At 40.6% G+C, this 24,510-nt stretch overlaps 1 protein-coding gene across 11 annotated transcripts in view; it reads right to left on the bottom strand.

Annotated features, from left to right (window-relative positions):
- The window catches only part of birc6 (baculoviral IAP repeat containing 6), a 114,768-nt gene that overhangs the window by 68,257 nt on the left and 22,001 nt on the right, over positions 1-24,510 (bottom strand). For 2 of the 11 annotated variants that reach the window (XM_065297468.1, XM_065297471.1), the window contains exons 18-50: positions 24,342-24,503; positions 24,128-24,259; positions 23,904-24,001; positions 22,842-22,989; positions 22,422-22,555; positions 22,196-22,342; positions 21,885-22,081; positions 21,470-21,769; positions 21,126-21,225; positions 20,806-21,020; positions 20,512-20,720; positions 20,078-20,424; positions 15,219-15,438; positions 14,826-14,962; positions 14,601-14,738; positions 9,409-9,539; positions 9,142-9,273; positions 8,839-9,054; positions 8,571-8,754; positions 8,288-8,488; positions 7,717-7,850; positions 7,421-7,580; positions 7,224-7,340; positions 5,152-5,309; positions 4,879-5,005; positions 3,746-3,856; positions 3,420-3,550; positions 3,216-3,343; positions 2,555-3,120; positions 2,107-2,282; positions 1,854-1,950; positions 1,578-1,772; positions 358-558 (exon numbers count right to left, since the gene is read on the bottom strand). In XM_065297468.1, coding sequence (XP_065153540.1) covers positions 358-558; positions 1,578-1,772; positions 1,854-1,950; positions 2,107-2,282; positions 2,555-3,120; positions 3,216-3,343; positions 3,420-3,550; positions 3,746-3,856; positions 4,879-5,005; positions 5,152-5,309; positions 7,224-7,340; positions 7,421-7,580; positions 7,717-7,850; positions 8,288-8,488; positions 8,571-8,754; positions 8,839-9,054; positions 9,142-9,273; positions 9,409-9,539; positions 14,601-14,738; positions 14,826-14,962; positions 15,219-15,438; positions 20,078-20,424; positions 20,512-20,720; positions 20,806-21,020; positions 21,126-21,225; positions 21,470-21,769; positions 21,885-22,081; positions 22,196-22,342; positions 22,422-22,555; positions 22,842-22,989; positions 23,904-24,001; positions 24,128-24,259; positions 24,342-24,503 — 5,849 coding nt within the window. The remainder of the gene's footprint in view (positions 1-357; positions 559-1,577; positions 1,773-1,853; positions 1,951-2,106; positions 2,283-2,554; positions 3,121-3,215; positions 3,344-3,419; positions 3,551-3,745; positions 3,857-4,878; positions 5,006-5,151; positions 5,310-7,223; positions 7,341-7,420; positions 7,581-7,716; positions 7,851-8,287; positions 8,489-8,570; positions 8,755-8,838; positions 9,055-9,141; positions 9,274-9,408; positions 9,540-14,600; positions 14,739-14,825; positions 14,963-15,218; positions 15,439-20,077; positions 20,425-20,511; positions 20,721-20,805; positions 21,021-21,125; positions 21,226-21,469; positions 21,770-21,884; positions 22,082-22,195; positions 22,343-22,421; positions 22,556-22,841; positions 22,990-23,903; positions 24,002-24,127; positions 24,260-24,341; positions 24,504-24,510) is intronic. The other 9 variants (XM_065297470.1, XM_065297472.1, XM_065297476.1 and 6 more) reach the window with 7 other exon arrangements.

Here is a 24,510-nt window from a genome sequence, read left to right as displayed (position 1 = left end):
GCATGCTAGTTACAAAGGGTACACATAAGTCGGTTGTTTACATTTTGGAGGTACAGTACCCATTAAAATTTCAAGATTCTTTATTGTCACTATACAAATACAGTATACTTAGAGATGTCCTTACATTGCAGTCACATCTAGAATAGAGTTGTTTAAACAACACACACTAAACAAAAACCTCACGAAGATGGTCCTCACATTAAGGAAAAGTTTAAAGACAGGCTAAATATTCCTGTTTCATTAGATATATGGATATGGGAAAGAATAAAAAAGTATTTTAACTTTAGGTGGCAATACCAACATGCCATTAAGATTTAAATTGCTGCCCACAGCTTTACAAACTATAAGTAGACTTACTGGCGAGAGATGCCAGGTGTGGCTGTATGTGAATCTCTTTGAGCAAAACTGCAGCAGGCAGGTGTATGGTGAGGTCACACCAGGCCTCCTCAGGAAGGAAGATGTAGGACCAAGCAGCAGAACGGGCCCGACGATGTGGGGGCGTGGCCTGCAACAGCACTTCAGCTGGCTGTGCGGTGGGACTACTGGAAGTGATGGTGCCTGCAGGGAACCAAAGACCAGCTTAAAGTAAATGCAGGCTGACGCAAAATAAATACCTCTTTGTTATGTTTAAGAAACAGGGTTTAAAGGGACACTCCACTTTAAAAAAATAAAAAATAGGCTCCTTTTTTCAAAAAACATTAGATTTTTACCATTTTGGATTACATTCTGCCGATCTTCGGGTCTCGCGGTACCACTTCTAGCATAGCTTAGCATAATCCATTGAATTCGATTAGACAATTAGCATCACGCTAAAAATAAACAATAACCATCCTTGATTATTACGCCAGACTGAGAGTATAGTTCCTAGCCTTATCCGCCTAGAAAATCGCAACTTAAAATTTTCCGTCTGTCATATGTTGCGTTTACAACAGGCGCGGTAGGGGCGGCAAAAACGCGCTATTCGTGCGTAGTTGGACGCTTGAAAATTTGAGTTTACTCGCTTCATTCACGCGTGAAATTCTAGTCATTCGAGAAATTCACACAGAAATCCGCGTCATGCGAGGGGCTTCTGCGACTCAGCGGAGACTCCGCACGCTTCCAGTAATCAAGTCACTATTAAAGGTCGTCATTGGTTAACACGGTGCGGAAATCCGCCGAAGTTCAGATTTCTCAACTCGAGCGTTTCCCGCGGCAACGCTCAATTTGCACGGAATGCGCAGCAGGATAACAATCTGCGTGTATAATCGCGTCTTAACACTGACGTAACGTGTAAATCACCCACGCTTGGCGCCTCTACCGCGGGTGGTGTAAACGCAGCATTAGTAACTACAGAAGAGTCAAGTTTTAAATAGGAAAAATATCGAAACTCTTTGGTCATTTTTGAGCGTGATGCTAATGGTCTAATCAGATATAATAGATCATGCTAAGCTTTGCTAAAAGTGCTAACGCCATACCCGGAGATCGGCTGAATGGATTCAAATGTTTCACTCTAGTGAAGCAGGAAACTGAGCATATTTAAAAAAAGTGGAGTGTCCCTTTAAGACTCGATGATTAATCATAAAGTGTGCCTGCTGTACCAAGAGGGGCAAAGTTGTGCAGTCCCTCTGCATTATCTGGTTCTGAAGTAAGAACTCGTGATTTAAGACTGCCATCTGCTGCCTTGCCGGGACCGGAGTCCAGGAACTTCATGATGGTGGATACCATGCTACGGGCGGTGTTTACGATTGCTCGGGTGCTGGTGACCATGTTATTACAGATGAGCTGCACACCACCTAAACACAAGAGTCAAAGTATTTTAGACAAAATAGACCACAAACACATTTCCACGGCTTTGATTTTAAGTGTCTGCATACCCATGTCATGAAAGGCTTTCAATGCCTCGCTGGTGTCAAGCACTCTTAGAATAAACCACAATAATGGCTCAGAAAGCTGGCATGTGGACAATGATCCCTGTTGAATCAGAAAACAACTTATTAGATGCAAACAATACATTTATAGCTTTTCCACTCTAATGACAATTTGCCAAACTCAATTAAATCCCAATTTTAAGCTCATGATCATCACTGGGTTATACTGAGTGTGTAAAACAGGTCCAAAGAAGCTCACCTGTCGCCCCATGTACCCGCAGGCCATGTAGGTAAGTATGGGTTGTAGCATGACCTGGACAGACGTGGCTCTTTTACTCAGAGTTGTCAGAATGGTAAAGAGCCCATCGCCCACTGAGATGGCGTCCAATCCACCGTGAAAGTTCTCATGTTTGGTTAGATGGAGCCCACTAGCACCTTATTGACGAAGATTGAAACACAATATTTAATAAATCACCAATATGTATAAATGCCAATAAACACTATAATGATATAATACAAAACATAAGTAACTAACATGCTACTAAATTTCCAAAATGATTTACATTTTATAAATGCTTTAACAAACACTTTCAGCGTGAAATACAAGGTATAAATGATATTAGAACGTTCTCTCATTCACATTCAAACCTACAACCTTGGTATTGCTAGCCACAAAAAGCTCAAGAAACAAAGTGAGTATTGTGTACCGATAATCATAGCCATGGCGCTGCTGTTGCACTGTCCCAGAGCAGACAAGATCTGACTCATTATCTGCTGATTGGCCAAAACCAGATCTGCCACGCCCGCTGCAGGTCCCTGATGTTGTGCTGCACCAGAAGCCCCACCCTCTTTGCTTCCGCACACCTTCTCTTCATCTGAGACGCTGTCTGTGCCTCCGCTCGCAGGGGGCAACCTTCCGCTGAACTCCCGATCGCCCGACAGGGGCAACATCACCAGGGCGTTGACCAGCTTTAGGAGGTCAAACATCAGCTGGTCACGAGTGGTCTCGCCACACACAGCCTTGGCATCACCGGGACGGATGATGTTGGCGAACAGGCCTCCGAAACAGGCGCGGGCGCCGACTGAGCTGTCCGAACCACTGCGCGAGACCACCTTGTCTGAACACGTGATGTAGTGGTGAACCAGGAAGGTGATGGACTCGATGACGGCTAAGATGGTGGTTACAGAGACAACCTCGAAGTTTTGTTCCAGAGTAAATTCTAAGAGCTTCACCTGGGCATCTAATGGACCCTGACCTGACTGGAAAGGTCCCCTACAGGAGAAGAAAATGGCCAAATGGGTTTTCAAATCACCATAAATTATTGAAGCACATAGGTTTTATAACTAAATAAACACTGTGTAAAGTACCTCTCTGTGGACAAGATGTGCAACAGCTTGAGAAGAAATTCGCTGAACATCTGTGGACATGTGGAGGACAGGTGCACCTGCAACCTGGTTAAGAACTCCTGCAAGGCTTGTGTGGCAGTGGGGCCAACCTGAAAAAAGTGCAAGAGCGCAAAAGTGTGAGTGTATGTAAAAGTCGTTTTTCAAACCTTTGTGCAGAGATGGTACCTGTGAGCTGTGCTGGATGGTGCCATGTGGGTTTCCTCCAGAAAGGAAGCGTACAAGCACGTGCACAAGTGTGGGGTCAGACACCATCTGCTGGGCCGTGCTCTCATGCACAACCATCCCACTGCTGGAGGCTATGTATAAAACAGACAAATGGTGGTCACTGAAAGCACAGGTTCTTAAAAAAAATATTTACTTTCATAATAAGGCTACAGAGGGGCGACACAGTATGATATCTAAAGAAAATCTAACAGTGCATCACCCACACACAAAATTTTCCACACATTTGGTTGATTTTAAAAATTCACGATACAAAGAAAAACACTCACCGCTGGCTGGCATGTTCGTCATGAGGGTAAGACTGTGCAGAACGAGGCACCATGTTCTCAGAGAGGTGTTTGGGTACCAGGCCAGCACTGACAGGAAGCTGCTGATGGAGGCTAACAGGGACAACAATCACAGTCATTATAAATACACTCCTGTAATAATCTGACCAATCAATGCCCTCCTTTGACAGCAAATCATAGAAACTTAGAGGAAAGAAGAATCTGATTGGTCAGGGAACTTTACATGATTTAAAGGGACATTCCACTTTTTTTTTGAAAATATGCTCATTTTCCAGCTCCCTGAAATCCATTCAGCTGATCTCCGGGTCTGGCGCTAGCACTTTTAGCATAGCTTAGCACAATCCATTGATTCTGATTAGATCATTAGCATCACTCTAAACAATAACCAGATTTTTTATATTTTTCCTATTTTAAACTTGACTCTGTAGTTACATTGTGTACTAAGACCGACAGAAAATGAAAAGTTGCGATTTTCTAGGCTGATATGCTAGGAACTATCCTCTCTCAAACTGGCGTAATAATCAAGGACTTTGCTGATGTAACATGGCTGCAGCAGGCGTAGTGATATTACGCACTGCCCGAAAATACTCCCCTGCTATTGAAAGTAACCAAGGGGATTATTTACGGGCAGTGCGTAATATTACTACGCTGCTGCAGCCATGTTACAGCAGCAAACTCCTTTCTTATTACGCCAGTTTGAGAGTATAGACTCTCAAAATGACTTTATAGATCTGTCAAGTTTTAAATAGGAAAAATATTGAAACCCTTTGGTTACTTTTTAGCGCGATGCTAATGGTCTAATGAGATTCAATGGATTGTGCTAAGCTATGCTAAAAGTGCTAGCACCAGACCCGGAGATCAGCTGAATGGATTCCAAAATGGTAAGATTCAAATGTTTAACTCTTGGGGAGCTGGAAAATGAGCACATTTTCAAAAGAAGTGGAGTGTCCCTTTAATCACTGCTTGCATCAGCAGTGCTAAATTGTTCCAAAACCTGTGTAAACATTTTATAAAAAAACATTTTAAGAGTCTGAAATAATTTTTATAGCAAAGTTTATACAGCAAAGCTCAAGTGTGCTTTTGTTTTGGCGACTGTTCGCTGGTTACTGTCAAACCTTGGTTAAGTGGGATTGTGGGAACTCTGCAGGCATTGAAGAGGAAGACATCTGAGCCATTCTCATCCGATCCTCCAGAGCAAGAACTTAAACTCAAAGTCAACCACAGCTGCAGCAAGGACTCCAACTAATGAAAGAGAGAGAGAGAGAGCACAAGGGGAATGAGATATTAAAAGTGAGAGAAATACGTTTTTCATGCCAGAAAATGTCAACTATTTAGAATTTCAAATGTGTTGTGGAGGCAAGTGACTTGAAACAAAAGTGTGCACATACCTGAACATGATGAACTTGCAGTAAGGAGAAGAGTTTGTTGAAGCAGGTGCTCAACATGGGAATGGAGGAGGGCTGTACCATCAGAGCGCTGCTGGGGGGAGAGCTGTGGAACCCCCCACGCAAGAGAGAATCATCTGTCCCGTTTGCAGACTGAGCCACTGAGAGAACAAAAGAGAGGGTCATGATTTTTTTCAGGAATGAAAGTCAACACCTGATATTTTCAAAGAAAACATATGAAGAGTTTGGTTCCAAAACGCGATAAACGTCATAAAAAATTTTTTACCACCAAAATCAGTATTGTATCAGGTCAGTATTAAAAAGTTAATTCTTAAAGGAATAGTCAATTTTCTTAGAAGAAAAATCCAGATAATTTACTCACCACCATGTCATCCAAAATGTTGATGTCTTTCTTTGTTCAGTCGAGAAGAAATTATGTTTTTTGAGGAAAACATTGCAGGATTTTTCTCATTTTAATGGACTTTAATAGACACCAACATTTAATACTTAACTCAACACTTAACGTTTTTTTCAACGGAGTTTCACAGGACTATAAACGATCCCAAACAAGGCATAAGGGTCTTATCTAGCAAAACGATTGTCATTTTTGACAATAAAAATAACAAATATACACTTTTAAACCACAACTTCTCGTCTAGATCTGGTCGTGATGCGCTAGATCTGGTCGTGAAGAGGACCGTTCCTACGTTGTTGTATGTGGAATGATACTAATTAATGTCTTTGTGTCAGTTTATTGTTTAAAATGGTCTGCAAATGAGCGTTTTATGTAACACGTGACCTCCCTACGTCACTACGCATTTAGGTTAGGTCGCGCTGGACCGACCTAGACGAAAAGTTGTGGTTTAAAAGTGCATATTTTTTATTTTTATTTTCAAAAATGACAATCGTTTTGCTAGATAAGAGCCTTATGCCTCGTTTGGGATCGTTTATAGTCTTTTGAAACTCCGTTGAAAAAACTGTTAAGTGTTGAGTTAAGTATTAAATGTTGGTGTCTATTAAAGACCATTAAAATGAGAAAAATCCTGCAATGTTTTCCTCAAAAAACATAATTTCTTCTCGACTGAACAAAGAAAGACATCAACATTTTGGATGACAAAAGAGGATTTTTCTTTTAAGAAAATGGACTATTCCTTTAATGTTATGCTAAATCCGATATCTGCAATGTTATACTGTCATCTTTTCTCCCTTTTTCCAAACAGAACAAACGCCAGCCCTCCTTCTCTGCAGAATGCAATAAATTCGCTCAACAAATCACAGCGCACCATTCCACGCATTGTAAACAATAAGGACGGTGCTTTGAATAGGCTACACAAGGAATCCTAGTTTTCCTCATCTACTTTTTACTTCCTGATTAACAAACAAACAAAAACAAAATAATACTTTTGATGGCATTGATAAACCTGTGGTGGTTTTCTGTGGCGGGGAAGAAACGTAAGCCATCAAAATCGAATAATTTACGTGAGAGACACTTGGGTGAAGGAAAAATGCCGGCTGTTGCTTGTTCTCACACGACAGCATCAAGCTTCTGTCATCCTAACACATTGACCCCAGGGGATCTTATTAAAAACTTTTCATTATTTTACTCAGTTAACGAAAATCGAGGAGGACCAAAACATTTTACAGCTGATCGCTGTCAAAAAGTTCAGTGACGACATCCCAAGGATAACAGCAGCAATGACAGTGTTCTTTATATGACAAAGTAAGTGTTTTGATTAATGACATTAATGTTTTTTTAATCAGTGTATACCACTAGTCAACTTAATGAATATTACATGGCAAAGATGAATGCACATTTATATATTGATTCAATAGATTTATAGCATTTTGAAAAAAAAAAATCAGTTTTTATAATGAATCTTGAAAATCGAATGATGGATTTGAATTCTTATGTTATTATAACCTAAAGATGCTATGTGAAAGTTTGTAACAGAAAATAGTGGTTTTCTTCTTGTCACTTTCTTGGTATAGAAAACACATTTTTACCAAAATTAGCAATAATGGATTTATTTGCGTTTTGGAACCAAACTCTTCATATTCTAATACCAACTTCATACCTGATGGAGATGTGGCTGTTAATGCCTGCAGTATAGCATCTGCCTCCAACGTGGCCATCATCTTCAACATGAGCTCTGCTTGCTGCTCTAATCCAACTTCCAACCGAGCATCCAGAGCTGTTGTACACATTAAAGCATTTAAACACTCCAACGTTATACATTTTGTGGTTTAATTCATTTATTCTGATGTTTCTTACCCTGAGACACAGAAACTGAGAGGCTCTGAGATCCAGGTTTCTCTGTTGTGGCGGCTACGGGGTGTTTAGACATTGGTATGCCCACACCTCCTGTGTAGGGGTTATAACTGTAAGAACCATAGTCGGCACCCCAGTAATCATACCAGGTGCTGCTGATTGGCTGCACGAGAGAAGAGAAAAAAGAAAAACAACAACAACAAAAGAAATCTCAGACACTCATCTGTGAGAAGTTAAAAGCATGCATTCAAACTATATGTTTGGGATATACATGCAGAGTAAGAGAAGAGCTTTCCTACCTTAAAAACCTTGGCGGCGAGTGGGTCTTTTTCCAAATCAATATCTAAAGGATCAATATCAACATCCATCAAGTCCTGTAGCAAGTCAAAGTCTATGTCTTTATCTTTTTCCAAAGATGACAGTGGTGGGGCACCTTTGGGCAACGAAAAGACCTTTAATATCGCAACAGCAGCGTACCAAGAGAAGCTACTAGACAGCCTTCTTCAGGAAGTCAAAACTCCTCTTAGACAGACGGGGCTTTCGAACAGTGGATCGGTGACCCATTCTGAATAATTTTTATCGTCATATAAAAAACTTTTTGCATGAATGAAAAACCGGCTGGCTGCTTTATGGTGATAATAATTTAAATATTTTACAGATAAAGAGTCAAATCATCTGCACTGTTCCAACCCCATGTCTACTGCATTGTACCATCTTTACTCCTAATCAAGAAAATATTTTTAAAACGCAAAATTAAAACACAAGAACATGCATAAGAAAAGAAAAAAAGAGGAAAACAACAATCATAAGTAAAAAAAGGCGGAGGTCCGTATAAGGTGACGTGCTATTCGGGCGGAGTTACCAACGCACTTTGGAACACAGAGGACGTCCCGGGTGTACCTGCGATGATATCGGGTCCTAGTGGCTCATCAATGGTCTCCACAAGGGGAATGGGGGTCGGCTGTGGGAGCGAGTCGTCACAATCCACCACCACAGAGGAAGAGGCAGCCCCTGCTTCATCAGCCCCTGCCCCCTCCATCCCATCCACACACGATGGAGACAACAGCTCTCCTGCAAATACACCACATTGGTCACATAACTTAATTTTTTGGAAATTACCATTTAAAGAGACCATTCAAGACCAAACAGATACCTGAGATGATGTCCTGCAGCATGCAGGTGAGCGAATATTGGGCCCAGGCTCCGCCCCAAGAGATGTCACCTCGGTTAAAGTCCGTCCCGACAAGTAAAAGCAGCAATCTCTCTAGCTGCTGCTCTGAAACCACCTCACACAGATGGATTGTGGGTCGAGTGGCGTTCGCTATCCTGGCTAATACCTAAACATGCAAGTTTGAGAACATTTAGGAACTTTGACCTTGCGCTACATTAAGTCTACAACAAGTTGTGATGTAAAACTGCACCTTGCAGACAAAGAGTAGCAAATCTGCATGGCAGGTGAAGTCCATGGAGAGGAGAAAGAGAGCGAGCTTCTGGACCACACAGATGCAGCGCTCGTGAGATAACGTGAAGGGCAAGAGCTCCACTTCAGGGGTCTCTTTCGCCACAGACGCTTCAGCGTCCAGGGTCGAGCGTGGCCACTCGGCTGTCCGCCTTAATCGGATCAGATCCTTAAAGTGCTACGAGCAAAACAGCACCGCACAGTTAGCAACATTTGACAGCCATGTGATATATGTTTGTAGAGGAGTTATTCTTGAAGGCCTCACCTTGGAAGTGGCTTGTTTGAGTTTGGCCTGCTCCACCAGCAGCTTGTAGGAGGAGCCTTTGTTGCTCTGAATTTTCTCTTTTTCAATTTGCTCGACCAAAGCTTTCTGTTTGGCTTTCAATAAATTCAGCTGCTGCAATGAAAGCAAAATTGATTAACATCCACACTACAACTACTAAGGTAAAGACTTAAAAAGCAGATTTCAAGGCAGTTTCTAGTATGCATTTGCCCTATATTTGCACAGGAAGTTTGTGCGAGACACGTGTACCTGTTTGTGGTGGACCAGCTGTTTGCGAATCTTTCGTGAATACAGGCGATCTAAACTGCTGTTGCTGCCTTTGGATGATCTGCTGGGGTTCTGGGACTGCAGGCTGTTATTTATGAAGCTCCACTGGTTCCCTGATGTTATTGAAAAGAGGAAAACAAAGACACTTAATGTATCTCAACACCGTTTGAATTCTAAAGCAATTGCATTATGCTTGTCCAGGGTATAAAGATCAAATCCATAAATCGTCTCGTGTAACTCGTAATCTCAGGTGAAGGATCTTGCTTTTCCCAACATCTCTCTGCCTTTCTCTAGAAATGTTTTCCTGTGTAAAGGGCCATATAATAACTAGAACCAAAACTATAACTATTAGCTTCCACATCACAGGACGCTATATATGTATATATATGTATATGGGAATTAATGAGAACATATGGGAACTTAAAAATAACCTATAGCAGCATACGGTAATTTTGTTTGAAACAACAAGATTTTATACAATTTCAGTTGAATTTTTACCCTGCACATTCCTCTGTCACATGCACACAGCACATTGCTTACTGAGGGGCCATTGAGGCCACACCCCCTGCACACAAAATAATGTCAAAATGTTTATCTTTACAAGTATTCACGCAAATTACATCATTTTTTAAAATCTTCATTGTGTTGTGTGTAAGCTAGTGTGCAACAACATTATACCATTGTGAAGACAAATACAGTTTAATAAATATTAAAATGATTTCTGTAGGATTTTGATCAAATAAATCCACAGCTTGATGAGGGTAAATATCCAAATTTTTCTAAATTTGTTTTACATTGCATGCATGCTTATGACCAAACAAAATGTTTTTTATGTTTGTATAAGATATAGTATATATTAAAATTAGGGCTGGGACTCAGTTAAAAAAACTGAATCTAATTAATTAGAGGCTTTGTAATTAATTAATCAAAATTAATCACATTTTAATCACATATAAATATTTGACCTGAGAACATTGAGAAGTAATTTTTTCACATGGATTTTTAGTATACCATGAATAATGACTAAATACATAAGCTTAAGCAACAAAATATTGTTTATTTTTGTTCAACCAAGTCGTTGTACTCGGAGTCGGGCTAATGTCCATGCTAGCTGCTATATGTTTTGCATTGAGATGATACTTGAGGCAGGGGCGCCGTTAGGGGGGGTTCAGAGTATGCCAGGCATATGGGCCCATAAGTACGCTAGAGCAGTGGTTCCCAAACTTTTTCAGCGTGTGACCCCCCTTGTGTATGGTGCATTCCTTCGCGGCCCCCCAAAGAAAATTTGTGACAAAAAACTGTTCTAAAACTCAACATTTTATAAAAAAAAACATTAAATTATACAAAAAGTAGTGCTTTTGGTTAGTAGTCTTATTTTTTTAGGTTTAATTACACAGAATTCATGATAAATGAATGTATTTCATAAAATGTCATAAAACTGGGGCCCCCCTGGCACCATCTCGCGACCCCCCTGGGGGCCCCGGCCCCCAGTTTGAAAACCACTGCGCTAGAGGGCCCCACCGTCATCACTTTTCCGTTTTGTTTTTTTTTTATTGTACACGTAAATAATAACACTGTAGTAAAATGTAAAGTAAATTAATATAAAACTTATAGGAATGACGTTGTGTTAAGTAAAAGTGAGACACTTTTAAAAAAACAGCGTGCAAGCATGACGATGCAATTACATATTTGGCGGTTCTGGTGGTTTTTAATTTGATTGTGCGGGTATGGATATGGGTGAGTAGGCAACATTTTGGTTTGGGATCAGTTTGGTGGGTTTGCTATGCAAAGTTACCAGAAATAGTCGACAGCCCTACAGTTTGACATTTCAAGGTAAGATCTCACATGCCACTAAAAAGCGTTCATGCTGATCCCAAACTGTATGTTTCATGAAAAATAAAAAATATTTGTGTTAATACAATATTAGCATAGCGACTGCTGATAACTATTGCATTTTAAAGACGGACAATAACTTAATAGGCGTAGTTAAAAATAGTATTTTCTAAATAAACATGAAATAGGAGAATTGTCTAAGCCATAATTGAGTTAAATTTTAAATGACTAAAAGCTGGTTTTAATGTGACAGCGAATCATTTTCAAAGTGAAAGTGATTCATTTTTATTCAGGTTTGCAACGGAGGTTTTGCCCAAAATAGTAAGTGCAGCTATTATAAACGCTATATCAGATTGTTTTTAACATGTATCCTAATAAAGAATGTCTGTTTTATATTTATGTTTGAGTTTTGTTGTGTTTAAATATTGTTGTAATGTTGTTAATGTTTTGTTTTAATTTAATTCCATTATTAAGACTCTAATATTAAACGCCATTGGGCGTTGCAATGGTTTGAAGGCATAATATGACGATACAAAGGGGGTTGTAAGACATCATTTTAAGTTTAAATTAACTTTTGTTTGCTTCAAATATTTGCTTCAAATGAATTTCGTTTAATATAATTTGTCTCTTAATTTTAATCAATGTTTTGTTGATAAGTGTTGTGAATATTAAAGAAAAAGAACATTAAAAAGAACACCGTGCATCTCATTACGTAACAAATATAAACTACTGCAATATACTACAAAATGCCAAAACATGCAGTATTATCTTTAATCGCTTTTCAAAAAACAGCCTTCAGTGCACAGAAATTAAATTTTCATGCCCATCAGCAGCACATTTGATTGCGGCATGCTTTTGACTTTTAAAAATCAACGTCATATTTAAAACTTTAGACGATTGTGCTTTTTGCAATTTCTGTGTCACAGGCAAATGGCGTGCGCGTGCGAAGCGCATACTCCTAAATATCAAGGTAATATTAATTTTAATTTTGCCGGCCACGCTTTATTGTCATGAGCAGAGAACGGAATACCACACATACATACAGAGAACAGCAACATAAAGAGAATTTAAGTTATTTTGTGTTTTTCTGACGAATACAGTCAGTTCGTAAGACAATTTTAAATGGACTATATAAGATCATCAATATGAACTCTGAAGAATGAACTAGCCTATTATAGGCTAAACATAATTGTACACATTTAGCTTCTAAAACTAGCTTCCATAGATTTCCATAAATTCAGAAATGCCTCTCCATTCATTATTCTTCTTTTAGTGACCTATTTAAAATCAATTGAATGTTTTCTGCCTTTCCAGATTAAAATGGTATTCGTTTTTCGAATAAATCTTTTTTTTTGCTTCATTCATTTATTTTTAGTTGCAAATGCGACCTGTAAAACTAAATAAACGCACTCAACTGAGTAATTTTATATAGCTACACATTATGGTATAAAAATCAAACATTCATCTAAAGGAAGGGGCCCAAAATTCTGTCTTGCATACCCCCATTGAAACTGTTCATTGCGCCCCTGACTTGAGGCTTGATGTGCTGTGGTGATATGTGAATTCCTTGTTGCATAGCTTACACACAACCATGTTCTTATCGACGCTTCCATCCGTTCGTTTTTTATAAAAAAAATTCCCATCCACGGGGCCAACCAAAACGATCCCATCAGCTTCTTCGTTCATGTTCAATGTGGTTTGTTGTTGTCTGAAGTCATGAACGCTAGTTGGTGCTCCAGTATAATCGGTCCGCCGAAATCGCCGAATCCAATGAGAAATGTTCCGCGGTGCAAAAATAAGTGCGATTAAAATGCGTTAAAAATGTTTAACGCATTATTTTTTGTGTAATTAATTAATCTTAATTAACGCGTTAAAGTCCCGGCCCTAATTAAAATAATTCCCATAAACTCCCGTTAAGTTTCCAATTAGGAATATTTCCAAAATTCCCGAAATTAAGTTCCCACAAACATTTCGCCCTTTTGCAACCCTAAGTATAGTCCATGTAGTAGAATAAAAGCATAGTCAACTACACCAGTGCTGAATACCTGAGGTAATTTTATGTTAATGACCTCGGCAATGAGCTTCTCCACTGTGTCATCTATCATTTTAAATATAAATGCATGTGCACTTGAAGTTTAAATAGATTTGATTGGCTGTCAATGGATTATGTTTCATCAGTTTGGAAAAAAAAGCTCAAAAATGATCCAAATGATATAGTTGTAATGTGAATGTCACTATTCTCTTTAAAATAAAACATTTTAAAACAATATTTTTGTAGTTATAGTTATCATTATGATGTAAATGGCCCTTCTTGTCAATTAGGAGAAAACGCTTCCCTGCCAATGACGAGTTTTTCCAGCAATCTGTATTTACGCTATTATCTACCAGCAACACCTTACGCCGAGTTCAGACTGCACGATTTTCAAAGTAGTCGAGTGGCAGATTTTTTCACACTGCATGACTATCTGGGTTATCGTTCATTCGCTGCTGTGCTGACACTGCACGGTGGATTGTTGGCAACAGTTTCACACTGCATGACTTTACCATAGAAAGAATCGTGACAACTTTGTTCCGGTCGGCAAACTACGTCTCACAACCAAAAACCGGAGTTCTCACGTGAGACTGGGATTATTATTAAAAATGGTAGCCCACAAGAAGCTTGCCATATAAATTGCATGTGTGCTCATTTGCAGTGAAAAGAAGAAAAAGAAAAGAAGATTATGAAGAAGGACATGGTTGGGGAGACTCCTCCCCAAACTTCCAGCTGCCCTGTATGTTACGCTCTTATTGGCTGTAGGTCATCGCCGAATTTTATTTTCAGTCAGATCACGTCACACCGCATGCTTTTGAATCGCTAAAGCCCGATTTATAGTAGTGCCCTCCCGTCAGGTAAAAAACTGCGTCTGCGTTTGCATGTCGACGCGGACGACGACGCAAAAGTATATATGAAAACCGACACGGTTGCGGCTACACCGTAGGCCTACGCACAACTATAATGAGCCCTTAACAGGTCAAGATATCTAGCATGCCAGATATCTCACGAGTGTCTGCGACTTGTCTGCAATTCGCTCATAACGCAATAATTCACAATTTTTGATTGTCACTAACGTGAATGAGCACCGATTTGCCTGTGATTTCGGGAATTTGCCTGCAATTTTTCAAAAGTTGTCGGCGAGTTAAAATCAAGGCTAAAATCATGCAGTGTGAACTCGCCCTTCAAAAATGCTTTCAAGCAACTTTTTTAAAAGACGCCGGCAGGGAAAGAATTAAGATATTCACACAGATATTCATGAGTCTCATTCATGAGATCCATCTCCCTCTCCCATACACCCGTCTCTCACCTGTGAATGTCCTCTCCCTGTCTTTAGTGCCTAGAGGTTTCTTTGCTGCACTGGCTTCATCTTCCACACTGGCCACATAGTCGAGCAGTCGTGAAACCAGCATGACCACCCAGCTGATCATGGGGATATCCAACACACCTACAGACACACACAATCAAATGACTTACGTACATCACATCAAACCCTTTTTCTAATACTCACGAAACCGCACACAAATATACAAACCTTCTGTCCTGCGAGGTTGTGCTGCAGTAGTCTGTTGGAGGGGTGATAACAGTGTGTCTAGCAGGTTTAACAAACTCTCAAGGACTCCACTGTTACTCAAAGATCTTTGGCCAATACAGGACAGCAACATAAACACCCTGAGGAAATAAAAAGCTTGTATTTAAAAAAAAATCTATGAAAACAAACATTATGTGAATGGCTCTTCATCTTAATCCTTTGTAATCAACAAACAAAAGAAATTAAGTTTGGAAAAACTTGAGGGTAAGTAAATAATGACAGAATTTTTGGTGAACTATCCCTTTAAGGTTACATGGGTAAAAAAACAGTCCACTTGATAAATCTGCTCTACCAAAGGAGCAACAGGTATACTGAGGTGAGAGCAGATTTTATTACCTGTCCTGAGGAAAGATAAGCAACTGTTCAGAGTTATAGAGCTCTTGCAGAACGTTGGATAGGAACTGACCCCACCACCTCTCCCCTCCACAGAGCTGAACCAGCAGCAGACCGGCGTGCAGACGGATCTTAGGAGTTCCACTGATACACAGCTGCTTAAAGAGCTCTTCACACGCTTGGGCATGAAATGTGTTTTGCAACACCGAGGGCACAGAGTGACCTGAGAGAGAGAGATTGATAATATGTTATAAAGTGTCATTCCAGTGATTAAAGTGAAAATATCACTGGAAAATCTCAGGGTACATAAGTTTGACTGACAACCCCACTCTTCCACATTTTCGTATAGTAGCTGCTATTAATAGAGTATTAAAAGGTCACACTGCCAAAAGGAGGTATTTCTAGGAAATTTGTACAAAATAAGACCAAAAAACTCCAGCAAAACATATACAAAATACGGTTCACAATAAACTCCTGAAATATCTATAGCAGGAAATATTGTACTGTAAGAGCCAAATACACTATGCTTCATAATTTAATTTAAATGTAATTTACTTATATAATATTGAAAGGTTTTTGTTTCTTATAAATATGTTTATATATTATTATTTATTTACATCATTTGAAATTTTTACATTTTCTTTTCTATTCTTAAATGGCCACTGCCTGTTTTAATTATCGCAACTGAGAAAATGACAGGATATATTTGAAGTCAAATTAAAAACTAATTTTTTTTGGTATGTTTTACAAATGACTTATTTGTGAGCTTCATTACTTTATGAAAATTCATGTGCCCTCATAATCTTTTATAAAAAAGCCAAGCTTCTCCACTACTCATAAAGCCCAATTTATAGTCATGCGTATCCGTAGCCTGTGCGTAGCTCTGCGTAGCCTGAGTGCACCTCGCAAAAATTTGAACGGCGCGTCAGTTCTACGCAGACCGCAAGCGCTGTGATTGGTTCACCAGAACCCCTCCCGTCAGGTAAAAAAACTGCGTCATCGGTATTTCCGTTTGCCACGGTGAAAACAAAGAATGGCCAAGTTGAGGAGTGATTTAACTCAAACTGCAACAAAAGTCGTTGTTTATTTGCTTCCATCATTGCTGGTCTTTCTCAAATCCTACACATCAAGTTGCTGTTTCTTCTTCGTTTGTGGGTTAAAGGGGACAGAGAATGAAAAACCATTTTTACCTTGTCTTTGTTGAATAATGGTACTCTACCCACATTCACAAACATACAAAAAGTGCTAAACATGCTAAACATCTCAGTCTCATAGAAATTCCTCTTTTAGAAATGTCAGACAGAAAACAGCCCAATCTGAAAAACTGATGCTTATGACATCACAGGCATCAAACTGCCCCTTCACTTTAAAATAATTGGCTAAATTTTTTGAGTGGCAGCTAAGTCAGCCAATCAGTAATGAGATTGCAAGTTAAGCCAGTAGGGGGAGCCAAATAGGTGCAAAACCACTTGTTTAAAATCCCCCACCCTAATAGAGCTATCTGAGAGAGGTTTTAAGGAAGCTTCTAAGGCCTTACAGACCCAAACAAAAAAAATTTGTCTACATGTCACGTCACAGAACAAGGATAAATACTCCGTTCAATCATTCTATGTCACCTTTAACTTGTCAAGCTTCTTCTTCTTTGACGGTCGCGCTGCTATTGTGGTTCCACGCGTGGATACTGCCTACCAGCAGTCTGCGCTTGTGTTTGCACGTCATCGCAAAAGTATAAATGTAAACCGACGCAGAAGTCCTGCCCTACCTTTTTCTCAATTCATAAATCGTTTCACTTGAATATACGTCCTGATGGGGAGAATAAGACAATCGCTAGTTCTGTTTCATAGTAACTTTTAAAACTCGTCAAAGCTACAGTTGATCAGAAGCCTTACTTGTTCTTTTCAAAATAACCCCTAAGTACAGTTTCTTTAGCTTTTTAAATTTTTTGTATCATATTGTGATTACTCGATTATAAATAGTTGTTTTTATAAACACTGGATAAAACACTGGATTACTTCGCATAAAAAACTGAACTCCTGGAAACCAGTACCAAGAAAACTAAACCTTTTTGCTACATTGCTACATGTAGGGTGGACTTTCATTTACCAAAAAGAATCAGTCTGGATTGTGAAAAGTAGGTTAAAATGTCACTGGTAAATATTTTCCACCCACCCACATTGCCCAGATTACATCAGGGGAAAGAAAAGTCACTTGAGGGAAAGATTGTTGTCATAATTTTCAGAACATAGCAACTAACATTTTTTTCTTTTTAAATGATCTTTCACATCATCCTGACAAAAGCGCATAAGGCAGAGTTTCCCATAAACTGATTTTTTTGAAGCGGTCTACCCCAATTATAAACACTGACCCCCCAAGTGAACCGCGCTCCTGCCCACCTCTGCATCCCGGCCGGGCGCGATTAACCAGCGTGGTTTGGATAGTGTTAGGGCACACTTACATTATCCAAACCAAACCATGCCCCAGCGCGATTGTCACCCCTCCCTCCCCCAGGCGCACGCACTCACACTGTACTTTTTAACGATCCGAGTCCGGGCGCGCTTTCGTCATTAAAGGGGAAGTCCAATCTATACATTTTAGCCTGTTTATCACGGGTAATTTATGTCCACTTTGCATTATACATGAGGAAAAATAAATAAATTTGCACGATTTCGATTATTAGATTGATAGTGTGTTGAAGCGGAATTTTCGTAACGGTCTTTAATGGACACAATTAACCAGAATGCACTGCGCGAAACTGATTCATTAGCTCCACCCACTAACCACTGTTCGATGCAGTCGTCAGGTTTGTTTGACTTCATGCGGCGCCGCAGGAACCGACAGCTGGATGACGTCAAGGTTCCGCGAAAGGGATTTAAAAGCAAACTCCTCCGTATGATTTCGCGAATCGCTCTCGCGGTACTTTGACGTCATCCCGCTGTCGATTCTTGCAACGCCACATGAAGTTGAACAAGCCTTATAACTTCTTTTACCGCTCAACTAGCTCTCAAATCAACTCAAGTCAACTTGAAGTTAGCCGGCAGACGAACCCATCCAAAGAGTAACTCCGCTTTAACCGTCTCTGAGGGGGAAATCACCAAAGCCCTCGATAAAAGATGACTAGAACCTGTGCAGTATGTGGATGTAAGGACAACAAATTCAGGCCACCGGGAGTTTTTATTGTTGACATCAACGCGACCCTCAGCTGACCCACCACTACACTACTTTGAATATGCAGCCAGCACTTTCGTCAGGAAGATTTTGAGTACTGTTTTCAGCCCAGTTTTTCCGCGGACGCAGGTAATGTAAAATTGTTAAAATATCTAAAACATCATTTGGCTTAGTTGTTGCTTGTTTTGTGTAACTACGGTAAACATACTACGTAGAAAGTTATTATCATGTTGTTGTTATTATAAACACGAGCAAAGCAAGCTAACGTTAGCTTCTGTGCAGCTGTCAATCAAAAACGTTATCATCTACTGTCAATCATCTCGCCTCAAGACCCGCCCCCATTTAGAACATTCAGAATTAATGTAGTCGTGCATTTTTCTTCCGGTGATTTGATGACGCGTCAAATCACCGTTACTGTAGCAGTTAAAAGCTTTAATTTTTTATATGGAGTTAGTACATTTGATGGCAGCACAATCAACTACATATATGGCATGAAATATAGTGTTGGAGCATAATGTTGTTTTAGGGTGGACTTCCGCTTTAAGATGCGATTGTTTTGAAAAAAGCAGGAAGTAAAGCTATGTCTTAACACTGGAACCCACCGTAATGATAAGTCTGTGTTTTTTATTTGGAGTCGTTTGGTGCGCGATTACAGACAGCCCTCTCACATGTCATTATATTGCTTAGTTGATCTGTCACGTGTGCAGCTCGGACATTCACGTAACCCCGCTGCGCGCATCAAAAGGTTTTTACAGAGGCAGATAAAGGTGAGTGGTCGCGCAACTGACGTCTTCACCTTTTGATTCGCGCTCAGCCCAAGTGACCCAAGTTGCACCTCTGCAACCCGGCCGCGGCGCGATTAACCAATCCGCGCCCGGTCGCGGAACAGAGCGATCACACTAGTCAAACAAACCAGGCTTTGGGGGTCAAACCCGCCCAAGCGCAGTTTGGTTTGGATAGTGTGAGTGCGCCCCAAGTACACCCTAAAAATGAGAAAATTTGTCCTAAATTGTAGCGCTGCACATTGATTTGGCTCAGCACCTCTTGCTCACAGGACAGTGATTGATCCAAAACAAAGCATTTTTTTTAAACTTCTCGTAATATCATAAAGACGTCTAACGTTTTGTTTGCTGATTCTGCAAAGCTTCTGTTAGTCAGAGCCCCGCCCAATCACACACCCACACCAGTGTTGCCATTGCCAACTGATCAATTTTTTTTTAGGAATTTTAAAGTCTAAATATATTTACTAAAAAAACACATTTAAACTTCAAAATTCATAAAGGTTGCGTTTATCTGTGAAGATTATCTTCACATATGGACAAAAGTGTAAGTGTCAAACTTTTGTTAAAAACAGAACTTTTGTTTTTGCGATATCCAAAAGTCTATGGGAAAAACGAATAGGCCATTATAGAGGGAACCAGTGTCCCACTAACTTTCTAAGTTGGCCTACAAAAATACATCATCCCTGTGGCACTCAATGATGAGCGACTTTCAGGAGCCACAACCAATGAGAGTGAAGCAGTGGAGTTCACGCCATTCGTCAAGAGGTTACTCATTTGTTTATAGTTGTTACTAGGACAACCAAAATTAGGAACCCCATTAAAAGAGACTAGCGTCACACAGCGATGAAGGTTGTGTGCATGCATGCACAGTAAGGTGAACTTTATTGTGATGTTAAAATATCATGGTAAACTCACCATTACAGCAGTGCAGGAGGCTGAGCAGTGTATCTAACAAATATCTGATGATGGTTCTGAGCTGCTCTGTGGAAGAGTTCTGGACCAACTCTCTGGGGTCATAGTTCTCTGGCAGGTGTTTGCGGGTGGCACCCAGAGACACGCGTAATCTCTGCACGGCATGATGGGCCAGGTTAAGCTGTAGCTGCAGCTGAATGCAATCTTGGTAGGCGGAGAAAACACGGGAATCCTCCTCTACGGCTTTGTCGGGCTTACGAAGAAAGTACTGTGCGTTGTTAGCGCTGTTGAGAGGTGGCAGGTCGATGTTCTGAAGCAGCGTCTCAAGGCGGTGACAGGCCAGATTATACCTGCAAGAAATTAGAATTGTTGGAAATTGAATATTTTATATAAGTGACATTCAGAGGTTATAAACTGGCACTTTGCAGCTATCTGACCTGCACTGAATGTCTTCCTGTAGAGCCACCATCATAGACAGATGCTGGTCCAGATCTGGCTGGTTGGCGGCTTCACTTTCACCTCTCAACGGATCATGCATCAGCTTCAGTTCACTCTCCCACGGTAGGATGTAGGTGTGGCCATAGTAGAAACCCAATGGGATTTTAGCACGAGCATTAGTGCTGCCATATCGACCAATCACAGTGATCTGGGAGAGGGGTATAGAAAGATTGTTTAAAAAATGCTCTGCATTGTCTCATTTCTATTTCTAGTCATGATGAATTTCTATAAACCTTCATGAATCTGCAGACTGGAGGGGGCAGCAAGTCGTGTAGAATCAGGGAGTGCGTGTTGATATCCGTGGCGACTACGAGTCGCCTCCCATCCACTTCCTCCCCGAGAGTCCAGATGTCAATTGAAAGGGAGGCCAAGTCAGCACACGTGGGAATCAGAGCGTCTGTCAGCAACACTGGCCGCCCAAAATCTAGGGTTACGAACCTCCTTGCACCTAAGATGGAGGAACATCCAGACATTAATGACTACGCAAGTGTCCATTCAAAATTTGGACCTCTAGAATGAGTTCTGGAGTGTCCTACATGGTTTATTAGATTACCTGAATGCATTCGCTCTATTATTATGGACTGGTGTGGTGGTGGCTGCAGGAAGTGAGAGGCTTGTGACATTGCCAATGCCAGGCCACTACCAATAGCATTCTACAAAGAAAAAACAAAGAGTTACAATTTACTTTACCATCAACACCTGTTGGATAAGCATGAATCACAGGTTCAAAGCGACACAACTGCACAACACAATTCATATACAGGAAACTAAAACAAATACTTCATCACTACGTAACTCACTAGCCTACAAAGTTTGATTTCAGACAATAAATTCAGGCCTTTCTCTATTAAAGATATTGAGGTTATATTTTCTCAGCAGGTGGTTTTTAGTACTGACCGGTTTGGCTTTGTGTGTGTTTTTATTCTGGGCTGAAAGGTTCACCGGTGGAGGGTCAATGACGGACCCCGGAAAGAGCTGAGCCAGTTCCACGCTTATAGCTGCTGACACAGCCTCATTTGGTGGGGTGAGAGGTGGCGTCATGAACAGTGGAGTGGTCTTAGGGGTGGGAGGAATGACATCTGATGGGTGGATGAAGAAGCCTGGGGCAGAGGACGGGTTGGACGGCACAGAGTTGACGACACCCGATGCACCAGTGGCTGATGTTGTCTGGTGGAGTTTGGCTTCCAGCTTGGCTTTCTGTTTTATAACACAAAGCAATGAAGAATAATCAGAATGTTCTCATTCTAAAAGCACTGAATATATCCATACATTATTTAATACATTGCATTATAAGAGTGTAAAGTTTAATTACTTCTTCTACCTGCTGCTGCAGTTTCAGAAGCTGCTGTTGTTTCTCCTGAAGAACCTGCAGCTGCTGTTCGGCTGAAACCATGGCGTGAGACAGCGACTGAAGGGCCACCTGCGCAGCTGAGCTCAGGGCAGTGGACGCCTCACCGACGGTTCCTGTGGAAAGCCCAGCTACCGTGGGTGTCACACCGAACGTGCTCACTGCAAACATTCACAAAGATCTCAGTCTGGTCTGTTTTGTTTTCAACCAAAGTTTGTACCAGAACATTGTTTAAAAAATCATTAAAGAGAGAAAAAGGAAAGAGGGATATGTACCGGTAAACATACTTGCATCATCCCTCTCAACCCTGGTGCCGTCGCTTGTAGAGACGCAAGTAAAGTGCAAGGGTTCGACCTCCAACAGGCCAGTCAAGGCTGTGAAACTGCCCTCCGCCGCCCCGCTTGTGTTCACCTTCCCGTTACCTGACATTATTCACACAAATATGAGACACCTGTGATCCCACGAAGATGGGAAGATTTAACCATGTGAGAGAAGACGTACCTGAGAGGATGTCAGACAGGTCGATCTCATCCGACTGGACCCCGATACTGCTGTTGAAGGCATTCTTACAGGAAGACCCGCTCACCTCCAGGTCAAACAGCACAGGGTCGAAGGGAGACCCATACAGACCATATCTGAATAGAGTCAGACACACAAGCATGCTTTAAAAAAAAGTACTGAACTAGAGCAGAATATTTGTTGGAAGTAAATTGCTTGTTTACACTGCCTGGTGAACTACAACATTATACAACAAATATTAGGAATGGAAAAAAAACTGTTGCAACAATGGACACATTATATTAATCCTTAATCAAAATAGATCTGTGTGGAGACATTATATTCATCTCATACTTTAAGTATGTATGTCATTTTATGAAAGCCCCATAGTTTAGTGATGAACTCAAGACGCAGTCAGCTGACCTGGTCTGCAACAGTGCCTCCAGTGGAGTCAGGCGGTCCTGCAGCTGCCTAGAGACAGCAGTGAGCAGAGAGGCGCAAGCGGTACTACAGCCAGCCAGGTCTTCATCTTTCACATAATTTAACAGGACAAAGTACCAGAAGACAGATCCTGCGAGACGCACAGAGAAAGAGAAAATGGGTATTACTTTTTTATTTTAAACAAATACAGATACATTTTCCCTATTTAAAATCTCAATTTCAGTTTCATTTTGATTACCTATTTTTTCACATGGTTGCAGAGAATGGTTTACCAAAACTAAGTTACTGGGTTGTACTTTTACACATTTTCTAGGTTGATGGAAGTACTGTGGACCCAATTATAGCACTTAAACATGAAAAAGTCAGATTTTCATGATATGCCCCCTTTAAATGTTCCTGGCACTGTTAGCTGTCAATCCAACAGTCGTTGCTTAACAAATTTTATTGGCAGTGTTTCTCACATTTACATTTATGCATTTGGCAGACACTTAAATTCAAAGCAGTTTGCAGTGCTATAGTAGACATTTTAGCAGTATGTGTTTTCACTGGAAATCAAACCCATGAAACGACAATAAAGACTGGCAAGCCAGCAAAGTATGCGTGGATCTTTCTATTTTTATGAATTTTTTAAACAAAAAATTGCACTTTCAGAAAAAAAGGTACAGTATTGGAGCGGTACTAAGGGTGTAAATTGGACAGTTCATTACGATGGGATACAATATCCAAGAAATTAAATGAAAATAAATAAAAATGCACGCTTTGGCTACTGTTCAGAAATGAAGACGAGTGCCAAAATAAAAGGTACCTTATATTGATATTTCATGAGTGGCATCGAATCTTTAGAAATGTAATGTATTGATCCATATAGATTTATCGTTACACCCCTAAGCAGAACCCTATCGCAAAGTACCTAAACTGGGCATATTGATACCTCAAAAGGTACATATCTTTCCTTAAATGTTACATATTAGTACCTTTCAAAAGCTTTTGTACGTCTTTTCTGATTACATGTTGTACAAATACAAACTACCGTCAAGCAATTACCTCCTGTGGCTGCAGCAGGCAAATATGGCATATTATCCAGAAGCGCTTTAAACAAAGCCTGGCCAAAGCCCTGCTGACCAGAGTCTCCTTTACCGGTACTGAAACACCAAAAACACCAATGATCATTACGTCAGCACATTTGTCTACACCAGTCTACTTTATCAGTTAAACCGTGACACAAATTATTAAAGAAACCAGACTGAAGAGAGAGGTCACAAACTCACCTAATACAAAGTGCAAGAAAGCGAGAGCATTTATGAGCTATACTACGCCCGGCTTCAAAGAAACACGTCCGGATGATTTCTGTCAGCCGTCTCCTGGTTTTGGTCAGAAGCCCCTCCTTCCCCTCTCTCAAACTTAAGGAGAACACACAAAAAAATTTAAAAGGAACAAAATCGCTAAAGCTCGACACTTTTTATGTTTACGGTGGCAACTCACCTGCAGGATCCGTTCGAGTAGACCCCTGCCAGCCAGCAGAGGATGTCCAGAATGAGACTCTGACAGTGTTCGGAGCTCTGTCCTTCATCTCTTTCCTTACACAAACCTCTCAGAAGTTTGTCATGAAGCTCAGGAAACTGGAGCATCGCACAGCGTTGCACTCTGGGAA

The sequence above is a fragment of the Paramisgurnus dabryanus genome, chromosome 17, assembly GCF_030506205.2.
Source record: "Paramisgurnus dabryanus chromosome 17, PD_genome_1.1, whole genome shotgun sequence".
Classification (NCBI taxonomy): Eukaryota; Metazoa; Chordata; class Actinopteri; order Cypriniformes; family Cobitidae; genus Paramisgurnus; species Paramisgurnus dabryanus.
This window is presented reverse-complemented; position numbering and strand designations above follow the sequence as displayed.